At 40.5% G+C, this 24,752-nt stretch overlaps 1 protein-coding gene across 2 annotated transcripts in view; it reads left to right on the forward strand.

The window, feature by feature from the left end:
* GHR (growth hormone receptor) overlaps nucleotides 1–24,752 on the forward strand; it is a 273,652-nt gene that overhangs the window by 193,034 nt on the left and 55,866 nt on the right. For both annotated transcript variants that reach the window (XM_055325045.1, XM_055325044.1), the window contains exon 3: nucleotides 3,583–3,648. In XM_055325045.1, coding sequence (XP_055181020.1) covers nucleotides 3,583–3,648 — 66 coding nt within the window. The remainder of the gene's footprint in view (nucleotides 1–3,582; nucleotides 3,649–24,752) is intronic.

Here is a 24,752-nt window from a genome sequence, read left to right on the forward strand (position 1 = left end):
ATGGTAGTCTTGCTGGGCTTAGGGCAGCTTCCTCTCCTCAACAGCCTAGCGTAAAAACACTGTCAGATTCTCTGTGGGAAAAGATGTACCCTTGCTTCCAGAATAGTGGTTAGCAATAATAACTATGATAAGACTATCTAACAGTGGGGCACCTGGGTGGCTCAGTTGGTTAAGTATCCAACTCTTGATTTCAGCTCAGGTCATGATCTCAGGGTGGTGAGATCAAGCCCCATGTCAGGCTCTGGGTTGAGCATGGAGTCTGCTCGATGTTGTGCCCAAGATTGTGAATCCAAGAAACCACTGAGGAGCCAACACCGATGCAAGTACACGAGGGTTTATTAACAAGCTCGAGCTTGGGTCCGAGTATAACCGACACAGCAGAGCAGGGACTTGGACCCCAAGGTGGTTTCCAGCTTAGTTTTATGGGCTGGTCAAGGGGACCTCCAGAAGGCAGGGAGGAATTTCTCAAGTTCTGTTTACATTCTGATATGGGGCTTTCAAGGGCATTAAGCTCTGTTCTCATTCTAATATGGGACTTTCGAGGGTGTTAGGCTGCCCACCCCCCAACTGAAGTAAGGTAAATTTCAGCTCTTATTCACAAGGGCCTGAGATGGCTGTACTTGCGCTAACACTGAATTAAGTTCAGCACTGAATTAAGGTGGAATGGCCTTAATTTTCTCGGCCTCCACACTCAAGATTCTCTCCTCTCCCTCTGTCCTTCCCCCTTTCTCTCCCTTCCTCCTCATCCTTGCAAAAAAAAAAAAAAGAATATCTAACATTTACTACTTACCTATATTGTATATTTAGTGTATTGCATATACTGATTTGATTTAAACATTGCATGAATAGATACTGTCACTGTCCTCATTTTATAGACGAGAAACCAGGTCTAGATACATGCCATAGTTGGGAAGTTGAGTACCAGGTTGGACATAAATGGGAAAGAATAGATTGCAGTTAATCCCAGTCTTGGGGTCCTGTTCTTGGGAAGGTCCACTATGAGGAGTTCTACATCAGGGCACGGGAAAGCGTTCGCTTTTCCCCAGTGTTCGCAGGGTCAAAATTAAGTTCTTTGGGAAGACTGTCCCCAGCGTCCCCCTAGCTTCTCCCCCAACTCAACACACCCTAGCTCAGCCGTGCTCTGGCCACTCCCGACAGACAGATAAGGGCTCTTTACCTAACCAGGCTGTGTAGTCATTCCTCTGGCCCCAGCTGCCTGTGCCTGTTCATCCCAAGTCCAGCACCTGTCTCAACAAGTCCCCTTCCCCAGGGAGCTTGTCCACGCTGTTAAAGGCCACCCTATTGCTTGGCCACTCCTTCTTTTATAGATTCTAACCCTGAAGACTATTAGCCTGCTGAGGCCAGAGGCTGCAGCCAATCCATTTCATAGCATAAGCACCTTAAATATATCAGAGTTTTTCATTAACTGCTTGTCACCCTGTCGTTGTTTTTCCCTCACTGCTCAGCACTTAGACATTAGGACAGCTCTGACACTAATTAAAATTGGCAACTTTGCTTGACGCCTCTGTTTACTAAGAAGGAGGTTTGGTTCATTGCATTTTACTTTTGTAACCAGCACCCCTGCGGGGCTGGCACAAATCTGTGGCCTTTCCTTTGGGACACCATTTGTCCTTTTATGTCTTGACTCATCACATATTGTGGAGAGTGTTAGCTGAGGAGGACTTTTTGCTGTATGAAAACGTTACCAAATGCTGATACCATAGAGAAGAAAGCACCAGATGTCTGTCTGCAAGGAAAGCAAAATCCTGGTTTGTGAAGAGTCAGGGGTGACCAGGGTTCCCCCAGGCATTTCCGGGCCTGCGGTTTGGCTCTGCAAGCTCCCTCGGGGCCTAATTGACCCCCACATTCCATCTCAGTCATCATTCTGGAGAAATTTGTCAGCTTTGCTGCTGATCTTTGCGTGCAAACTGGTGTCCGTTAGTGTTCCCAGTTTTAAGCTGAAAACTGAGACACACTGGCTGGAGACTGTTGACCAAAATAATACGTGTGATTGTGTGACATCTCATGGTTGACTTCATTTTCCTCTTCCTTTGAGCTATCAGAAGTTTCTCCAGGTGTATACAGTTGTCAGTGAAACAGGTCATTTATAGTTAGAAATTATGTAAAGATACCAACCCTCAACTGAGAAGAATGTTTTAGTTCTCATCTTAAAAGCAAAGAGTCATAAAACAAAGTGTTGTCTGATTTGTAGCAAGGAATTGGAGGAGGGCATGTTCCAGATGATGGTAATAATAAAGACTGAGGATATCGAGGCATCTAGTCAAGTAGCTTTCAGGGGACTTTCATAAAATGCGATTTTCCTTCTGGTCACGTTAAAATCAATGTGCAGTACATTAACTCTAGGCAAATGTGTATTCTTGCTTTTTGTCATAATTCTTTATTGCATTTGGCAGCAAATGAGCTTCTAATATTAAAATTTAGAGAGAAAATAAAGAATACTTTTAGAACTTATATTTGTGCAGAATTTAAAATATTAACTCATCAATGCCCCCAAAGCCTAACTTCCCTTGGAAAAATGCTCTCACTGATGTGCGCAGACTGAAAAACTTAAGAAAGATTAGAATTCTGCAGAGTTTAATGAGAGGCTCTTAACTTCATCTGTTGGGTTCTATTATTTTGAACACCAGACCTGACACCTGCTTCCTACTGGTAGCTGGGTAGGGGGAGCTAGTGAAAAAGCGTATTGAAAAGATGGGGGCAAGTGGACAGGAGATTCAGGGTGACAGGAGTGGGTCAGCTCACTGCCCAGGGCATCTTTGTTTTGTTCCTCGCTCTTTTTTCATAATCAGAGAAGGATTTCTTAGCGTTGTTTCTGTAGGTTTCTACTGAGGACCAAAAGCATCAGCGGTTTCATCAGAGTTTATTGTGAGCCAGGACCATGTTGCCCCTCTAAGGAGGTACAGAATCCAAGAGAAACCCCCTCTCTCCACCAAGCCCCAGATAACAGTTGCAGACTCTTGTAGCAAAATGACCCAGTTCAACAGTTCGATGACAACTACATTGATCATTTTCCATTCTTCCTGTTTTTAATGCAACATAATAGTAGTATCCATAGAATTATAACCACTTTTAGAATAGATGACTCATTGCCCGTCTCATGTCACAAAGTTCCGTGTCCGTCCTAACTTCTCAGTTCCCCTCATCCCTTCCCCATTCCCAGGATTGCTCACATGTTTGTTTCCAAGAATAAACTTGTTTGACTGAAATGTTTTTAATACTGTTTTTGAAAAAAGAATTTATGTTCCTCTCCATTTTCACAAGCAAGACTGAAGCTTGGACTCAGATGTTCTAGGAAGGCGTTTTTCCATTGTTCCTGACCATGTCTAGCCAGGAGACCAGAGGTGACTAACACTGGGTTTCCATGTGCTCTGATATTTATGAGTTCTTTTTAGAGAGTAGGTATGATTTTAATTTTAAAAAGAAAGAAGGAAAACAAGGGAGAGAATTATTGTGAGGTTGAGCCAGGTCACATTTTTGTCACTTGAAAGTGAAATTGTAATAGAGTCACATCAGACCATTTTTACAGGGATGACTAATGGTTTTCTTCCCTTTCTGTTCCAGCCACACCAACTATCCTTGGCAGCGCATCCCAGAGTCTACAAAGAGTTAATCCAGGCCTAGGGACAAGTAAGAATTTCAGTCCTTTTTCTGTCACCAGTGATCTTGTCCATCAAGACATTATAATTATAATTTAATTATAATTCAAGCTACCGTCCTATCTGTGCTTTATTTGAGATTTGATACCTGGATGAATGATTGAAATTGCACAAACAGCAAATAATATGTATATATTTTTAAAAGGTGTCTTTTTTCAGCTTCTGTGCAAAGCTGCTTCTTTATTTCTCTAATTTGCCTATCCTTGGAAGTAAAGCCAAATTAATGAGAAGGGGAAAAAGATTTATTTACTGTGGACCAACAATTAGTTTGTTGAGTCTAGGAACCTGCCCCCTCTTACAAATTGTGTATTATATTGTCATTATTATTTTGAGATATTTCTATCACCTTGACAGTTAAACTTGCCCCTTCAGCCATATCATCTTATGCTCCAAAATTCTACCTTCAAGCTCTTTCTTCTCCTTAAAATGCCTTTGTACACACCCTTTTGTCCTCTGACAATCTCTTCTTCATCCCCCAGACTGAACTCAGACCTCAGCTCTGTGCTCTCTAAATCCTCTAGGACCAAAGACTTGTTCTGCTTCTGTGCTCCCATGGAACTTTGTCCATTGTTCCATGATAGATTTACTTCCTGGTACTGGAGTATAGATGTTAGTACCATGCACAGAACTCAATGAGCTGTATAGGCTGCCTGAATTAATGAATTATGTTGAGCTTAAGACAAGGCCCACTTTTTATGCTGCTTCTAAATTCCTCACATGACCTAACCCAAATCCTGATCAGTAATGGGTGCCTTTAATTAAATTACAGGGAAGGATTCTTTCTTTCGAAGTATATGCTGGAGTCTGCATGACACAGCAGAGGAAGGGAAGACAATGCACCTAACTTGAGTTTAAGCCATTACTGTTTCATTGGTAATTCTGGTATTATGAAACCATAATTTGGATTTTATGACATAATTACAGAGTAAATTTCTACATGAGATGAAAATCCTTGGAGGTGACTCAAAAGGAGCGTTAGTGCTATTTTTGACAAATGCCATCCATTTGTCAGTTGTGCCAGGCCACAAACTCTTTACAGCCCTCCTGTTTCAGAAGCCTCGAACATGTTCCTCTGCTCCCTAGTTAATATGAAGGATTACAAAAAGGGTGGCCTTTTCATCATATTTGGGTTCTCCCAGCCAGTAGATTTCAAAGCCTTCACACAGCAGAGGATGGGACTTATCGCTACTTTCTGCAAGGAAATGAGAAGGGATCAGCTAAAAATGTTTTCCTATGAACAAAATTGTTGAGTCACTGTCACGTACACCTGGAAATAATATAGCACTCTATGCTAATTATACTGGCATTAAAATAAAAAACTAAAAAAAGGGGATACCTGGGTAGCTCAGTGGTTAAGCGTCTGCCTTCGGCTCAGGCGTGATCCTGGAGTCCTGGGATCGAGTCCCATATCAGGCTCCCTGCATGGAGCCTGCTTCTCCCTCTTCCTATGTCTCTGCCTCTCTCTCTCTCTCTCCCATGAATAAATAAATCTTTAAAAAAAAAAACTAAAAAAAAAAAGAATGTTTTCCTAATGGTGCCTGTTCCATCCCACAGTGGTCCTTACTCTGCACACAAACATAGTCCACTGCCCTTCATTTCCCCCCAGAGGGGTGCTACAATTTTTCCCATCTTCTTTGTAGAGTCATGGGGTCTGAGGACCTAAGCAGAGGGCCTTGTTGCAATACAACCTCTGGGTATGGCAGATCTGTTGAGGAAATTCCTGCTAGGTCATTCAGCATTCATTGATTGTCTGTCTTTGTAATGGGCAAGACTCATTGTCCTTTATCTGTGATACATCACACAGATACTGACCTGCCCATACAAAGAATACTGTCCTTCTAGCCTGCTCCCTCCATCCCAAAACTAACTGGATAAAGTTACCCCTATCAGTGCACATGTCAATCAGTGCTCACCCTCTACATTGCACATGCTTGGACACGTGGCAACCTTTATCATTTGAGCATCTCACTGAGCTACAACAGACCCCAGTGTTCATGTCATCTCACCGTGTACACTGTCACCGTATCACAAGCATATGCACCAGCACCAGCTCTGCACTCTGGGGAAGAAAGAAGTGAATAAGTTATTGTCCTAACATCAGGGAGCTCCTATTCTCACTCAGGAGATCATTTTACACAAGAAGCTAGGGTTCAACATGAAATGTCCTGTCATTACACAATTAGAAGTCATACATTTCCTATGTACACTTTTCCAAATTCTCACATTCAAAGCAAAACCCTGATGGAGGGAAAAAATTACAACTGTCTCTGAAAAAATTTGAGAGAGAACTGACCTAACAAATAAATGCCATGCCACCTCTAGAGCCACCTTGAACTTTATTCTTAGGCTTGCAGTAACTCCTTCATAGCTGTCTCCCTCCCCTCTCCTCCCCCTATTCATCTCTCCTTTTGTGTATGCCAGTGACAATTCTAAGAGCTCAACATATCACTCTGCTCTAAACAACTCAAATTTCAAACTACAAACCTATCCCAAGACACTGAAATCCAAGATCCCTCATCCCAGCTTACAAGTCCATAGTACTTAGTACTCCCCAGGCACACTGTGCTCTCCTTCCCCTAGGACTTTGCTCATGTCATCCCATCTTCCAAAACAATCCCCCTTCCACCTGCCCCCTGCCTTCTACAAATATAAATCCTGTCCATACTTTAAATCTCATCCGGAACACTTTGGCCCTTGACTTAAGACAGTGCTTCCCTTCTCCATGCTTGTCTTTAAGAGGGATGATACTCTTTTATACCACTTTTAAGGAATATATCAGATGCTGCTTTGGAGTAGAGTTATTTGTAGAGTAGAGTATATATCAGGTTGAAAACTTAAAACCACCCTTCAATCTTGGTTCCATGTCTCCCGCAAAAAGAATATGGCAGATGGCCGTATGGGCCTCCTAGGGAACACTTCTCATGCATTGCATAAACATCCTAAAGGTCAGAGGTCTGCTGCTAACCACCGGGTGGACAGGTACCACTGGGTGAACACAAACCGATAATGCAGTGGCTGGGCACCTCGTGGCATAGAGCTCAGAGGAGCTGTTTATTTTCTCTAAAACAGAAGAGAGTCTAAGGTTGTGAAGCCCACAAAACAGAAAAAGTACTCCCATCAGGGACTAGGGTGCCATAACGGTGAATCCTTTCACACAGATCATGACTATGTTCTTAACTGTACTTTTAATTTGTATGTAATTTTATGTGAAATTTTATGTAACACTAACGAATGTATTCAGTAAGGTAATAGAATGAAGATATTGACCTGGGATAAGATTCAATGAATTATGATCTAAGTCTCTGAAAAAAGTCCATGGTATTTTGATAGGGATTGCATTGAACGTGTAAATTGCCCTGGGTAGCATTGACATTTTCACAATATTAATTCTGCCAATCCATGAGCATGGAATATTTTTCCATCTCTTTGTGTCTTCCTCAATTTCTTTCAGAAGTGTTCTATAGTTTTTAGGGTATAGATCCTTTACCTCTTTGGTTAGGTTTATTCCTAGGTATCTTATGCTTTTGGGTGCAATTGTAAATGGGATTGACTCCTTAATTTCTCTTTCTTCAGTCTCATTGTTAGTGTATAGGAATGCCATTGATTTCTGGGCATTGATTTTGTATCCTGCCACGCTACCAAATTGCTGTATGAGTTCTAGCAATCTTGGGGTGGAGGCTTTTGGGTTTTCTATGTAGACGGGCACGGAGGGGGACACTTGACGGGATGAGCACTGGGTGTTATTCTGTATGTTGGTAAATTGAACACCAATAAAAATTAATTTATAAAAAAAAAAAAGATTCAATGAATTATGAAAAGCAACAGTTTAAATAAACGCACTATGTTTTTAATACAAAAATAAAAGGGGGGCAGCCTGGGTGGCTCAGCGGTTTAGTACCTGCCTTCGGCCCAGGGTATGATCCTGGAGACCCAGGATTGAGTCCCACATCAGGCTCCTTGCATGGAGCCTGCTTCTCCCTCTGTCTCTGTCTCTCATGAATAAGTAAATAAAATCTTTAAAAAAAAAATTCTGAATTACAAACAGCTATATCTTGTTCAGAGTTGTGTAACGCCCAGGACCTAAAATGGCACCTTGAACACAGTAAGGAATAAATGATAATGCAAATAAATTCATTAAATGGAACTAGCCTTAATAGCTCCCTGGTTACCGATCCTTCTCCACCCTTAGCAAGTCTCACAAACACCCCTTGTTTTGGAGCCTTTGGCTGCCTGGAGCCATCAGGGAGAAATAGATCTCACCTGTGTTAATTACGCATTCATCACCCTAAGTGTTCCATTGCAGAGAGGACTCCTAGGAATCAAGTGGTTTATACTCTGAGAACAGCTTCCTTACAGGCAGAGGCTATTCAGTATGGCAACAGTAGAAGAGGTGTGTGCATTGACCAGAGTCTGACCCAAGTTGGCCTCTTTGTCCCCTCACTGCTCAGTCACACGGGGTGCACTTTGTCTCCAGATTTGGAACCACTTACCCATTTGCCAGCCGAACACCTCCATACCAGGAAGCCCAAAGTCTCCTCATGATGGGTTTCCTATAGTGAGCTGGTGATGTAAACACATTCGAGCTGTGTGGACAACCGTAACCATCAGCTCCCCTAAAGTTCTGATGACTTTAGGTGCAAATTGTAAACCTAATTCTGTTGCTGAGCAGCATTGGCAGACCTACATCCTACACATCTTTCTAAAGATTTTTTTTTCTCTCTCATTTATAAAAGTCATTCCTTTTCACTGAATGTACTGTGTATTACTATGAAAGTGTAAATTCTATAATCAATGGTATTTCCACTTCAAATTAAAATGAGTATCCAACTGGAGAAAAATATTGAAGTCTCGTTGACTGGCATTTAGAGTATAAATTAATCCAAAATTTTATGAAAACAGGCATTCTGAACATAAATGTCAATGACGAGGTCAGAGTCTTGAAAGGATTCCAGAAGGTTCTCATCTTAGAGGGGTACAACAGATGAACTGCTTAAAGCCTGATAAGTTCACGAACAACTTCCTTCGCAATCATGAGTTCCTTTTCAATAAACACATGATTATAAGACAAATTTGATACAGTAGTCGTCACCTTTGCAGGTCCTTATCTTCTGTTCTTAGCTGGACTCACGTCCTTGCCTGCTCATTTCTTTCTTACCTCCTCTTTTTCCCCACTCCAAGCGACCCTGCTTGCTGCTCCCATATTCGCTCTTCCTGCCTATGTCTGATGCTGTGATTTTTATGCTCCATCACCAACAGTAGCTCTCCGCTGTTTTCTACATTATGAGTAAACTCCTCTCCCTGGCATCAAGAAGGTCCATGACATGGGTCCTACATGCCTTTCCAGCCAGCCTTACCTCCCTTGTATACTGTGGACACCGATGTCTATGTCCTTGTATTTCCTGCTTCATTGTATCCATTCCTAACTACTCCTTCGCCAGAAATTCCCTCTAAGTCAGGAATATCCTTCATGTGTTTTGTCTTTAAAGCATTTTTCAGTTATCGCTTTATGCCCCACAAAGATGAGTACTTCCACTTTGGAATCTCTGTAGACCTTTCCTGCTTTCTCTTAAGGAGAGATAGTATATAACACAGTACTTGAAAGAAACCAGCCTGATAGCAGGACAGACCAGTTAAGTGTCAGATCTACCTGAATGATCTTTCCTAAGTTTTATAAGCGTTCTGTTTTGACTTATGTGTTTATCTCTAAAATAGAGATGCTAATAGTAGGTACTTGTGGTACCTACTATTTTGTTGTTGTGAGAATTACAAATGTTGACATATTTAAAAGAGTTAGAATAGTATCTGGCCCCATGGTTTATTGTATTCTCTCATGGCTCTTAGTTTATTCCATCAAGTATTAGAAGTGAACTGTATGAATTGTCCTATATTCAACTTAATGTTGGAACTTAATATCATGTCATTTGAACCTTATGGGTTCTTTGGAATGCTTTCTATTCCCTTGGAATAGACTGTACTATCCTCAAGGATAGGGGCCATCTCTTATACATCCTTGTATCCCACAGTACCTGGGAAGTACCTGGCACATGACAAGTGCTTAGTGAATGGTGTTGGGTTTTGTACACACACACAATAGTTTAAAAAAAAAAAAGCCAGGTTTTCTCCCAATATCTTAACTACTCTTTGGCTAGTACAGAGCACTTCTGTGCCCTTCAGCAGCCATTTATGAAAGGAGAGGGCTAAAGATCTACGAGAGGAGAAATTTCTCTTGTCTGTTGCTATTAATACATACCGTCTTTCCCAGAAAGCCTTCCACAGAAACTTCACCTCAGGTCAAGGTCACTTCAGGAACAAGTGTCACGGTCTAGTTTGGGATATGTCGTAGGACCTCTCTATACCATCACTGTAGTATCCCCTTGGCATTTCATCTGCTGAGGGAACAGTGGCCCCACGCCTGCCTGTGACCCATCACTGCCCTCATCTGAGCTGGATGACTCTCTCAGCTTTGAGGATCCATCTTCATCAGACCTTTGCAACCTTGAGGGCTTATTAGCTGACATTACAGCTAAAACAAGCACACCACAAGGGGAGCGTGTCTGTGCGTGGCTGGTACCTTAGAATGTGCAGCATTTATTTGTAACAAAGAACTTGAGCTGTGGACCTGCTTCAGAGCACAGCTCTGATGCTGGATTCTGACATTGAAGCTGATGTTGAATTCTTGACAGTCTTCTGTGTATAAATAGTCTGGTAAATGATTTCAGTAAGTAAACACAGATGATTATGATCCCTTATAAGGAAACAGTGTTTATGTTGGCTCTCTCTTGCACCCAGACTACTGGTAGCCCTTCCTGACTCACAGCACTAATGTCCGGATAATGCTCAGTGTCCTGCCAACACTGTTTACTGCCTTCCTTGCTTCTCTGAAGTGGGAGGAACACAGAATTATGCACTTTACACAAGAAGAAGTGGAGGTACAGAGAAAACAGCTTTCCTGAGCATCCTAACAGACTAACCTGAGAGTGAAGAAGATACTGTCAGAACAGTGCTTGTACCTACCCCTAGATAAGTCAAATAAGGTGTACATAATGCATATTATTGATAACTCAACAACAGTGTTCACCTACCACAAAATATGGTCCTGGCAGTGACTTTTTTCCAGCCTGAAATAGCCAGTTGATGCCTACCATTGGTTATCAGGTGTTAGTGTCCTGTTATCATTATTATACACCGTCCTGTATTCACATGTAATTGTTGGGAGATACAGATTCTTTGTAAAATAAATATATAGATTTTAACTTTGTTATCCTCCTTCGACTCCCACCAATTTGTTGAGCCCTAGTCAGCGGTAAATAGATATTTACTACTTAATTTATAAGAGAACTAGTGGCTGTGCATATGCTTAGGCCAGTATTGGTGAAACCTCTGGGGCAGGATATAAACTTTTACAGACTTTAATAAACATTTATAAACTTGCCCACAGCTCAAGGCCAGCCTCTTCAGGTACCTGCAGCTCCTTTCTGGTTGTAGACACATATCAAGGTCTTTTATTTCTTTGGAATCCAAACAATAAAAAAGTATTTAGAAATCTGTGAGCATATGCCTCTAAAAACCTTGATCTGAGAAATGAGTCATTTTTTTTTTAAGTCTTAGAAGGATGATTAAGCATCTCCCTAAAAATTCCTGTGGGCGTTTGTGTGCTCCATATACCAGTTCCTAGTTTTGTTTCTCTTCCAAGGCATAACACACATTTTTCAAGGATGAAATCCAAGATAAACGTTCTTTCACCCTGGGTGACCTCAGTGGGTGGTGAGCACTTTGTAGACTCTAGAAAGTTGAAGCATCACAATAATTGGTTGTGACCTGTGAGTCCTTCTAGCCTGCAGCCTTCTGATTCACAGCCTGGCTTCTCCAAAACCACTGCCCCCAAGAGAGCTCTGGCTTCTGCATACAGGAGCCTCTCTAGGGAAAGAATCCCTGAACTGAGTCCACACCAGCTTCTGTTGTGTGATGAACAGTTTTTTTAGATAATGTGCATATCTGAGAAAAACTCTTGAATTCATTATGTAGATCTGTACTGATTTTAATACAAATTAATATATACACTGTGAAAGCAGACAACACATACGTTTATATTTATGGCATTCAAACATAGGTGCCATTAAGTAGTAATCCAAGTAAGAGCATGCCTCTTAGCAAATACATACAATATGAAATAATATATATTTAAACCAAAAGTAACCTGAGGTGATTAATTACTAAATAAAAAACATCATTTGGAAAAGAAGTTATGCAACTTTCAAAGGGCTTTTTAAAATGTATGATTTGTAAAAAATTGATTTGCATGTAATTTGCAATATGTGATACTAAATAGCTATTTTTCTTTTAAGGGTCAACAATTATTTAATCTAGGGGTTGACAAACTATGGTCCTCAGACTAGACTAGACTTTTTGTAAGTAAACATGTCTATTTGTTTCAGATTGTCTGTGGTTTCTCCAGGGATCAACTAGTCATCATGTTTGTACTGCATCTTATCTTTTAATCTCCAAAAAAAATTATTTCCAATTCAGTAACTGACATTAATGAGAGTATAAGATTCACTTTATGAATTTACTTCACAGTCAATTCTGAAATACCCTATACTGTGAAGTAAGATCAACAGTATCTGCTAATCAACATGGACTTGTGCATTTATTATGTTAATGATTATTATTGGTGATGGTGGTGGTGGTGCTATTGGTACTCCATCAAATGAATGCTGAGCATCTGTAAATGCTCGGTGATGGATGGAATAGGCAAGCATTTGCAACTCAGCTGTCTGCATACATCATCATTTTCACGCAATATTTATCTTACAAAGAGTTACAGTCAGTAGATCACATGGCTCTGGTGTGAGGACAAACTTAATTTTGCAAGTTTGTAAGTCTTTTATAACCCTCTGCGACTGAATTCATGCTGAAGAATAAAGACAAAAACTCTCCCATTAGGAAATAGTGTAATGTGAGATGGCAGGACACCTGCACCCCAATGTTTCTAGCAGCCATGTCCACAATAGCCAAACTGTGGAAGGAGCCTCGGTGTCCATCGAAAGATGAATGGATAAAGAAGATGTGGTCTATGTATACAATGGAATATTACTCAGCCATTAGAAACGACAAATACCCACCATTTGCTTCGACATGGATGGAACTGGAGGGTATTATGCTGAGTGAAGCAAGTCAATCGAAGAAGGACAAACATTATATGGTCTCATTGATTCAGGGAATATAAAAAATAGTGAAAGGGAATAAAGGGGAAAGTAGAGAAAATAAGTGGGAAATAGCAGAGAGGGTGATGGAACATGAGAGACTCCTAACTCTGGGAAACAAACAAGGGGTGGTGGAAAGGGAGGTGGGTGGGGGGTTGGAGTGACTGGGTGATGAGCACTGGGTATTATGCTATATGTTGGCAAATCGAACTCCAATAAAAAAAATATACAAAAAAAGGAAATTGTGTAATGTAAAAGACTCATAAACCTGAAACCTCACCACATCACCATAGATGTTATGATTCAGATGGATAGCTTTCATGAGCCTTCAAGGTGTTCTCAGGTAACATTCATGTGTTTACTGCTGTAGATTAATTTCTGATTTTCCACATGTTATGGAAAAAGAGCCTTGAATGGTTCTTTATTCTCTCTTAACATTCCTTAATAAACAGAATTTTTAAACTCCAAATTTGGATTAATGTGAAAGCAAATATTTGCAGGAGAGCCCATCTGTGCTCTCTGTTGTCAGCACATCTTGCTTTGTGCACCTGTCACCATGAAGCTTCTGCAAGGCAAACCCCAAAGCAATAGAGAAACACCTGGATAACATCCTTTCTGTGATGAAACTTTTCTTTTTCCGAATCCTAAAAGCTTTTGAAGTTGTGCATCTTTTGCATTAAACTCAAATGTCTTATGTACACCTGGTGTCTTTCCTTATAGACTGTAAGTTTTTTGAGGGCAAGGAGGTAGTCTTCTTCATCTTTATATACTCTGTCCCTTTCTTCACAATTTAAACAGGACCTTGTACCCTCAGTCTTATAAACTCTTATTGGTTTCACTTGGTGTCACAAGCTCTGTGATGAGGACTTTAGGGTTTGGGTTGCTGGAGACCATGAGTTGTCTTACATGTGTGCATCCAGCATCCTGCCAATATGCCACAAGCTCCAACTTCTCCATCTATAAATGGAGATGCTAACACCTATCTCAGAGGGTCATTGTGAGGAACAGATAGGTACATAGAAAAATTCCTGGCACAAAATAGGTATGGAATAAATGTTAGATATTTTATTATTTTTTACTACTGCTGCTGCTATGGCTACTACTTCTATTACTGCTCTTGAAAGAATAGTAGCAACCTGGGTCCCCAGAAGTGCCCTGCCTACTTCCTCACCCACTCACCAAAGTGCATATCCAATTTAACTTCATCTGTATTTTCTGGGAGGATAGAAAGAAGACTGGATCTAGTATAGTATATCTCACATCCAAATGATATATATTTTAAGAAAATAAAATTCTCACAGACTCCAGAGAATGTTCATACAGCCCAGTTTGAGAAAAATTGATTTAACAAATTTTACTGTTTTGTGTATTTTTCACTGCCTTTTAGAAGCAGGGAACCAGGGAGCAGTGAAAGGGAGGACCTGAGAGGTTTTCCCAACTCCAGCTGCCAGAGTACAAGACATGGGCTCCAGGGAGGAAAGACAGACACCCAAAAAGAGGTGGTGGGGAAGAGGGCAAAAGGGCGCCCGGAGCCTGGCCTACTTGCTTCACCAGCAAGATTAGGCACAATGTTTGGCACCTAGTAGAATATTATTCCCTTTCTTAACTCTTGTCCATGAAAGGCTGTCCTTAGGTATAGAAGAAATGAGACTGTACAGACCACTAAAATGTGTGCCATCAAAACACACTTCTCCTACTTTTCCAAAGAGCATCTTTAACCCCTACTAGATGAAACTCAGTCCCAAGGAACATTTACATTCCAGATGAGTCATTTGACAATAATCATGCACTATTTTATTGGTAAGATTCCTTATATGGAGTCTCTAAGTTAAAATTTGTTTTTGCTTCACAAGTTCATTTATAAGGAGGCTTCCTGGATAAAATTTAACAGCAGCAACAAATAATATGTTAACTAATGGTGAGGTGCTCAGGCTGGTCTATGACAGGCCATTCGATGCATACTACAGGTGAACTGTGGCTGGCTCTGAGCATTGGAGCAGGAACTCTCTGGAACAGAAAGAGGAGGAATGTTTCCCACCTTCTTTAATACCACCTCACTACCCCTCCCCTCTGTCTCTCCCTACACCCCACTCTAAATACCCTGATTTTCCTGGATGAAGGCAAAAATTTTGAAGTAGATGAAATTTTTCTTTGGTACCTTCCCCAAAATTTCATTTTTGACTGAATAATCTTGATTAAATCTTGACTAAATAACCTCCTAGGGTATAGTCAACCTCAATGGGAGAAGCTGTCAAACCAGAAAACCAGAATAGCATCCACCAGTTCCTTCCTGCCTTGCAAACCTCTCATTGCTGAGGTATTTATAACAGCAGATACCTTGTTATTAGTCATCAGTTACTGACAGGACTAGAGAAACCCCTCCAGCTCCTTATGATGAGACCAAAAGCCTGAGAGAGAGGTGTATCAAAAAGATCACCTGGGGCAGCTAGACTGCTGAAAAGAGAACGATTAGGAAAAGAAAGAAAATGCTTTCAGGTGGACAGAATCTGGAATGAAAGAAGCAGCCTTCTTGGGCAGCAGAGGGAAAAAAGGAAACTGAGTCCAGAAGGAATAGAAGTCTTTGGGGACCAAGATTTCTCATTTACCAAAAGAAGGTGAAGCTTGGCCTTGTTTGGGCTGCAAAATGAGAATTCCCTTCAAGTGAGATCTATAGGACTCACTTCGCAAAAGCTGGTTTCCCTCCTTTTTTTTGAGCCCATAATTCCCTCCTCCTACTTGCACACAGCCTTGACCATCATCACCACCTGTGATAGTTCCACTGTACCTCTTAAAGGATGGCTCAAAAATAATTTCTTCGGGACGACTTTCTTTGAAAAACAGAGACTTGGAGATAAAGGGCTGCAGGCTTCGTTGGTGCATCCAGAGCCACAGCCGAAGCCTAAACTCCTAATAGGATATCCGTATAAGCAGATGACTGACCCTACAACCCCCAGGATCCTAAAATGGTGGTTTTTTGATGGGTGTGTCCATCAGAATCACCCGAGGTCATTTTCAATAAATATAAATGCCAGAGTTCTACCTCAGACTTGCATTGATGGAGCTCAGGTGTAGTATATTACTTTCCTAAAACTGGTGTAACAAATTACCATAACCCTGGTGGCTTCAAATAACAGAAACTGACTCTCTCACAGTTATGGAGGCCAGAAGTCCAAAATCAAGGTGTCCTCAGTATTTGTTCCTTCTGGAGGCTCTGAGGGAGAATCTGTTCCCTGCCTCTCTCCTAGGTTCTAGAAACTGCTGGCAATCCTTGATGGTTCTTAGTTTGTAGATACATCACTCCATTCTCTGTCTCCCAACTTCACATGGCCTCTCCTTATGTCTGTGTCTGTTCTCTTTTTCTATCTCTTATAAGGATACCCATCAATGAATTTGAAGCCCTAACCTAAAATAATCTCATTTTGAGATCCTTGCCATAATTACACCTACAAAGATGCTTTTTCCAACAAAGACCACATTCATAGATACTAGGGATTAGGATTTGGGAATATCTTTGGGGCATACAACTTAACCCACTACACATACATAATAAAAATAAAATCCCCTCCAAAAATGATCCTTTGTATGCTCCTGCAAAAAACTCTGCCCTTAATGTTTGAGCCCACCATTTCTCCAGTGCTTAGGAATTACTAGGATATGCAAAGTTAGACAGGTTTCTTTATTGCAGAATTACTCAGATTCTAGTACATTAGTACTAGTACATTTACGATTGTCCCAGAGAAAGAAAAAAGCCCATAGCACTTCCTGAAAATAGTTGACCAGGGATCTTCTTTTCATGGGATTATCTATTATACCTTCAGTGGCCACTGGTGTTCAGAGGAGCACAGGCTTCAAGTGACTGTGGCACTCCTGCAACTATTCTCAGTGATTTGAGCATGGCATGGGTCTAGCATATGAGTCTACTCAGTGTTCACACATTTAGAGTGTACTGATCCCTCTCTGAGTATGAGTGCATCCTTCAGTAAACATCCACATGGGGTTCCCTAGAGATTTCATATCTGTGCATGGATTTTTAGATGTCATCTAGTCTCTAGTCTTGCCTTCTGCTATTTTCAGAGGGATCCTACTAAAATATTAGAGTGATAGAGAAAAGGAGATCAGAAAGGGAAAGATGGCCAAGATTATGCAATGTGCTTTTTCCCATGAAAACAGCCCAGAACACCTGAAAAAGGAGAAATGACTTCATTATTCTTATTCTTATAATTCCAATCTCTCAACAATGGCATCAAAATATGTTTCATCAGTAAGTTTATAGTGATATATTTTTTTAAATGGTCGCCTTTGGAGGTCACTAGGATGTGTACTCATTCTGAAAATTGATACATCAAGGGAAATAGGCAATTACCTTGAATTTTTGTTCTAATTGCATTTCAGGGTAACTGAATAGCCAGTGAAGAAAAACATGTTTTCTTCTTGTTGTTTGTTTATTTATATATTCTATCTAATAAATCCATATGAAATGGAAGGATTAGAAAAATCACCATTTTAGAATCCCTAATGACATAGTGGGTTTGGGCAAGGTCAAATCAGTGAATGACAAAATGTTTAGGTGAACTCTATTCTGGGTGAGTCAGGCTGACAAGACTTTGAACCTGGATCAATATCACCATCATCTGATATTATATGTCTTTGATATAGGACTTGCAGCACCACCCATGATGGATTCTTTCTGTGAGGGTTGAACGGAATCAAATTAAGTTTCTAGGTCTTATTACCTGTTTATGGGAAATAAGAGGGATAGTGGAACATTTTAAATGACTCTAAGAATGCAATAAGCTAAGGGAAATTACCCTCAACCAAAAACAAAAAATCACATAATAAAAAGAAGAGAGAGGAAAGGTCATGAATTTGAACAATTTAAGAGACATTGTGTGGGCCTAGTTTGCATCCTGATTCAAACAAATAAATTATCAAGACATTTTTAAGGATATTCTTAGAAGTTTGAGCACAGACTGGGTATTTGATGTTATTGAGGGATCATTATTAATTTGTTAGGTATAATATTGGTATTATTTTTTTTAATGAGAGTGTCCTTGGCTTTTAGATATACACATGTTGGTAGTTATGGGTAAAAGCAGATGACTAAAAAAAATAAATAATATGGTTTACTGTTCTCATGACTAATAATAAACATATGGTTTTACTCTTGTTATTTTATGTGGCTCATTAAGCCATGCTCTCTATGTTTGTGTATATTTGCAAATTTCATAATAGAGTAATCCCTCATGAACAGTCTCAGCCCCCATCCCCTGATAAAGACAACTCACGTTTCCAGTGAAACCCATGAAATTAGTCTTACTAGTGACCAGAGTGCTATCTCTGAAAAGTGGGAAAGGTCCTTATATGAACATACCAGTTTAGAGAATTACTATTGGAAAACAGAAAATGTTTGTGTTCTGGCTAACTAGATATTAATGGGTTATGCTGTAGGGTGTGATCCTGAGGGTTGATGTTGAAAGCCATCCTTGGTTTCGGTTGGCAAAGAAAAATAAATGACTTAGCTAGAGTTTAAGGCTATGATTCTCAGTCCTATTTGAGCTTAATCCCAAAAGATTTCATTGCCGCTGTGATCTAACGTGATGATATTTGCTTGCACACAAGCACTGCTCTAGGTTTCGCATTGGTGCAAGCATTTTCCTAGAACCAAAGTCACATTGTAGTGAACACTGCTGTGTCCTAGAAGAGCTTCCAGGATGATAGGCCTGCAGATCATTTACATTCCCCTCTCCCCCGCAGTTAGCTTCTCACCACTTGTAAAACAAGAAATAGGAAAGATTACCAATAGCCTTTGGACTAAGTCACAAACCAAAAAGAAAGAGAAAAGGGAGAAAAAAGAAACAATTAGTTGCAGTTTCCTAAATGGAGACTTTTTCTCATTTCCACTTTCTAGCTATTAGCTCTTGAAGCTACAGCTTTAAGGCTTGCCTTTTACACACTTAGATAGTTTGGAATAGGGCCACCCTGCCCTTGCCTGGGCTGCATAGCCTGCTTTCTCCCTCACTCACCCCTGCCCCAATGTCCAACGTTAGGACCCTAGAGGCTGAGAGCAGTGCAGGTGGCACAGTCATTCAAATACACATAAATTAGAGGAAATCCAAGTGATAACCAAAAATAACAGAATTTCATTTTCAAGACTCTTCAGTCCCTTAGTGTTGCTGACTGATTTCTAGAAGCCCTAGGCTTGGTTCTTGGATATCTCAGAACCAAAGGAGAGGATGACCTGTACTGTATGCACCTGCTTGTTGGCCTAAATGCTATCAAAATTTGTTCCTTACTTGGCCTATTCTATAAAGAAGAAGAAGAAAATCCCATACATATGAGAAATAATTCCTAACATACAACCGCAAAACATGTACCTAGATAAGTCTTCCCACCAAGTCATCCTTTATGGTTGACCACAGTGTCAATCTTCTGTTCCTCCTGCACATAAGGTTTCACAGAGCAGGACAAGGCAAAGAATGTCAAGGTTTTATGAAACATTTTTTTTTATGAAACATTTTAAACCAGAGGCTTTGGACAAGCGAGTGAGAGGTGCACTGGAAATGAAGTGTCTATCTCTGACTCTGTCAGTGTCACAGAATTGACAGGTGCTATCTCATAGCTGATTACAAATGAACCCAGCACACATAACCCAACATATTCTAGTCATCTCCCATATCTCTCCTTGGCACACTGGGTCCATGCCTACATATTAAGAAAATGGTGACTTTTAATCTATACCTGACTGAGGTTTTGGCATATAAGCTAATATGGGTGAGTCTGCATCCCTCATAGTAAAAGTAAAAGCTTTCTTTTTATTCAGCTAGGCAACAAACAGAAGATAGTTTTAAAATACATTACAGTTAAGGTTCATGAGAAACAGATTTTTCCTCTGTTCCTTGCCGTGTACTTGGCACCTAGAACTGGCCCATAGTGGCTGTGAATGAAATACATCTTAAAGGAATGAATGGTCCTGCAGGACAGAAATCATCTGTGCTTGGATGTGTCATTATCATCCAGCCTCAGAGCCTAGATAGAAAATACTGCCACAACATTGGTCCCACAAACTGACTTGGGGTGCTTGGGAATGCTCTGCAGCAAGGCAGATGAAGCGAGGACATCCTGGAGGCCCCCCCAGTGGCCACCAGCATGCTAGTCTCCATTACCTGACCTGTCCTAGATTTTTAAATTAGGAGTCATTGTGGCAACCAGACCGGGAATTATGTCTCCCATACTTTCTCATATTGGGGTTTGGGGTTTTTTATTTTCTTTTTTGGCTTCTTGGCATCCAAAATTGTTGTTCAGAGCAGTATATTATGACTCTTCCATTACCACACATTTCTGTTACCAACAGAGGAGGTAAATGAATCACTTAAAACGAAATAATTCCATCCTCTTTGGTACACTTATAAACATCATCTTAGCTTTGACTGTAATTATAGTGGGTGATGCTGCTGAGAAAATGATATAATTATAACATTACGGTTGAGAACCATCTGAATGGAAAACACTGAGCTGCACTGTACTAAGTTTAAGATGGGATTATGGTCCTTTTTTCATTATGAATGAGACTAATTAGCCAACTACAAACAAGAGCTGAGTAGTGTGATATTAATACTATAATAAAATAAAAACCCTAAGTAAAAATTAAGGGGAAATCTGATGCTTTTCTTCGATTTTCACATGTTCCTGGGAAATCTTATATGAAAGTGTAAAGTAGAGCAGAGAAGCTTACCAAATTGCAGGAAACCTAAGTAAAATCACAAGGGGCTTGCTTAGAAAAATCAGCACTCTAGCTGGTTTTTCCCTCTCTTCCCTCCAGGCAAAAGGACCTCACACAGGTATATCGAGTGCCTAAAGTTTTATTTCCCTGAAAAATGGCTTTTTCCCCCCTCTTTAATAGGCTTACCCAATGGTCCCAAGATTTTATGCTACCATAAATTTTAAAAGACAGCATTCTCCATCTTGACTAGGGTGTGGATGATACTGTGTGTATTTGTCAAGTCATTGAAATGTAAACTTAAATTTGTGCTTTTCACTATATGTAAGGTCTCTTGATTTAAATTTTTCTTTAAGTCTTTAAAGACCAGAGATTTCTAGCAACAAGGGTAAAGTAGAAAGAGCATAGTCAGAAAACCTGGCCTGGAGTACCTGCACTACCATACAAAGTTTTGAAGCCTATTTTCTTTCCTTTCAAAAATGGAAATATTTATATTTACACTCTCACCATTACAAGAATCCGGTATGACAACAATGTGCACATTCCTTGCAAGTGTTCTAGGATTCTGTAAATCATAAAGAGTTCTCAGGTTTACTTTCAAAGGAGAGGAGATTATGGGTTACTCCAAACAGTGAAATAGAGGGGCACAGAATCTCGGTCATGTGATTAGGTCTGGTTATTTTCTGTAGTGAAGGGGGACATGGCTGGCAGCACAAGGAGTGTGTGTGTGTGTGTGTGTGTGTGTGTGTGTGTGTGTGAACTGGAGGATGAAAGGGAAAATAATTTGTCTTCCTGCCTTCATCTTTCCTCCTGGCTTTTCCTAGAGCCCTACTCCTCTCTTTGCCCCAAGTCTGAAAAGGGACTCCTCACCCTCCTTTATTAGTAAACATCAGAAAGCTGAGATTTCACCTTAGCCTTGCCTTATCCTACTCTCTGGGTCTATGAATGTTCTAAGTGTATTATGACAATTTCAAGGAAGAAGAGAAATAGATGTAAGTAGAAATATCTCCTGTGTGTAACTGCCTACAGATTTGTCTTGTTTCTCTTAGCTTACTTGCTTGTGTCCTCAACAAACTATGACAAACTGTAATATTTAGCTCTCGAGATCTTCTCTCTTAAACCTGATCAATATTTGTTGTTCTTGGAATCAGTAACGATACTCTCTTTTGTCTGAGAGATTTGGAAAGAACACATGATTTTCCTAAAAGTTCCTTCAGGGCAGCCCCAGTGGCTCAGCAGTTTAGTGCCACCTTCAGCCCAGGGCGTGATCCTGGAGACCTGGGATTGAGTCCCACTTCGGGCTCCCTGTATGGAGCCTGCTTCTCCCTCTGCCTGTGTCTCTGCCTCTCTCTCTCTCTCTCTCTCTCTCTCTCTCTCTCTCTCTCTCTCTCAGAAGTCTTGCTGAAGCCCTCAGACAGGCATGGCTTGAATCCTGACTCTGCTACTTACTAGCTATGGGATTTTCAACAAGTCACTTAACCTCTGAGCCTCAAGCTTCTGATCTGTAAGCAAGGATAAAATACAACCTACTTTGTAAGCTTGCATAAAAGTTTCCACTAAGCATGATGGTTGTTCCTTCCATTTTGCTATCCAGCTCTGAAAATACAGTGGTGTAGAAGTCATTAACATTTCATGAACACAAGTGAAAAGTATATAAATATATCAAACCCAAGATTGGAGGTCCTACAGAATACTTTTTAAAAAGGCATTTGGAATTTGGAATTTAATAAATAGAATAAGGAGAATTTATAAAATAACTGATTTAAAATAAGAAACAAAATACCTTAATTAATGAACCTGGAGAAAATAAACGGAGGATTACTATTCAGCAAAGGAGGAAATTATCAAAGTAATAAGGTACAGGGCCCTTGGTATTTGCAAAGTAATACAGAGCCATAAAACCCCATTTAAGAGGAGGCAAAGCCAAAAAGGCTAGTTCTCTTTGAAGGGCTCTTGAAAACAGACATCTGGAAAATTATGCTCTACTCCCTGGGCCTTATTTCCTACTCTGGATAAGCAACCTTCGTAAGCCGAAAAAGAACAGCCAGAGTAACTAAAGGAGATGAAATGATTTATCAGAACTAATTAAAATAATTAAATCTGAAAAGCATGATCCTGGACACGGAATAGGGCAATTTCTACAGACTTTTTGAAAATAAAGTAGCCCAAGACAAGGGTTTTGTTTGACTGCTATAAAGCAGTGTGACAGATTGAGAAAACAGAATGTTCTGAAAATCCTGTTTATTTTGGTGGTAAGCCAGACATCCAGGGGAGGAACCAGAGTCCTTTCCTTTAAGAAATATAGATTTCACTTGGAAGAATAAATTAGAAAGGTAGAATTCAACCTTCAACCTTCAATTCAGCGAATTGGTAGTATTTACTGAGCACCTATTACAAGCATAAAAGTATCTTGTGACCCAGGAAGTGGACGGGGGAGCCAAGGGTTGGAAAGAAAGAAGATACAGCCCTTGCACCTGAAGTGCTTACAATTTATTGAGGGCCCCTTGTCCCCATTTTCCTTACACCATGATGGCTTGTATTCAAAGTCCTACAAGAGAGCGTAAGTTGACTGGGGATAGTCTTACAGAGAGCAACAGTGATACGTAAATGCTTCCATTATATTTACTACCCCAGTTATCTGCAGTTGCCTGGGGAAATTGCAAGCAAGGACAAGAGAATGTCAGTACCAGCCAGTTCCAGATAATGACATTATTTGCTCCAAAACCTTTCACTCTATTATTAAGTGAGATTGGTGGGGGCTAAAAAGTAGTAAGACTGAGTTTCTTAGGTGGCTCATGAATTAATTTAACTCAAAAGATAATTCCCAAGGAAGAGTTTTAAAAATCCTTTGAGTAGTAACAAATGCATTGGGATTTATTTAAAACTTCCCAGTCTACTCACTTTTAAAGATAATGTTTTTAAATATATGAGTGCTGGCATAATGATTAAAATGATAAGTTTTCTTACTTTGTAATTATGTCAAGTACTAATAATTGAAATAAAATCTGTGAGGTTAGTGAATGCAATAAAAACAGATACCGCGTATGGAAGTCTTCATGAAGCATGTGATTACCAGAATTTCTGTTGTCCTTTTGGGACTCTGAACCAAATTCTCCAAATAGGTGGATAACAGAGCCTTTATCTTGAATACCTTTCCAAGCATTATGGATCTGTGGGTGCAAGTGGCCGCTGTCAGCTTACACCCACAAACTCTAAGGTGATTTTATATAGGTCTTCATTAAAATAAATTGGACTTAATCTAATCTTTGCATGAGGACTTGCTGGGGGGAAAAATTGGATTGTCAAATAAGGAAAAAAGATCATGGGAACAGGTTCTGTTTGGCTTCTCCATCCTAAGTAAAAAGGGTCCCCTTTGGGTATTAAGAACCTCGAAAGTGGGCAGCCCAGGTGGCTCAGCGGTTTAGCGCTGCCTTCAGCCCAGGGTGTGATCCTGGAGACCTGGGATCGAGTCCCACGTCGGGCTCCCTGCATGGAGCCTGCTTCTCCCTCTGTGTCTCCTTCTGTGTCTCTGCCTCTGTGTGTGTGTGTGTGTGTGTGTGTGTCTCATGAATAAATAAATAAAATCTATTTAAAAAAAAAAAAAGAACCTCAAGAGTGAATCTGGGAGCTTTCACAAATGTTACAAGGCATGGGCTTCCTATGATGGGATGCCAGAGAAGCCACGCTGCTCACATGTTCTGGTAAGATGTGCCTGGTTCACATCTGAGAGGTTTGGTCCCAAGCAATCTTCAGTCTCCACCCAACCACATCTGTAATCTTTCTATTTCCTCCCCCAACACCTTGCACATCCCAAAGGGGTTAGAGGACCTCTAGATTCTCAAGGTGGGACCAGGTTTTGAGTGGATACCCGGTGTTGAGAATGAGACAGAAACTTTGGTGTGTGGCAGCCACTTATCAGTGAGGTACTGAGAAGAACAGGCCAGTGGCCCTAAGTCAGTAGACACACATGGACCTAGAGATGGACTTCTCTCACAGATGGATCATAGTGTCTCTTGGAGCAGTGAGAAATGGAAGACATACTTCTTAGAGTATTGCTGAACTATTTCCAGCCTTTTCTCTCTGCTCCTCCACTTCCACCTGGCCTCCCCATCAATCATATCTGCACAGTCGAGCTGTTTACTCAAAAATATTTTC

Source organism: Nyctereutes procyonoides, unplaced genomic scaffold, assembly GCF_905146905.1.
Source record: "Nyctereutes procyonoides isolate TBG_1078 unplaced genomic scaffold, NYPRO_anot_genome, whole genome shotgun sequence".
Lineage (NCBI taxonomy): Eukaryota > Metazoa > Chordata > Mammalia > Carnivora > Canidae > Nyctereutes > Nyctereutes procyonoides.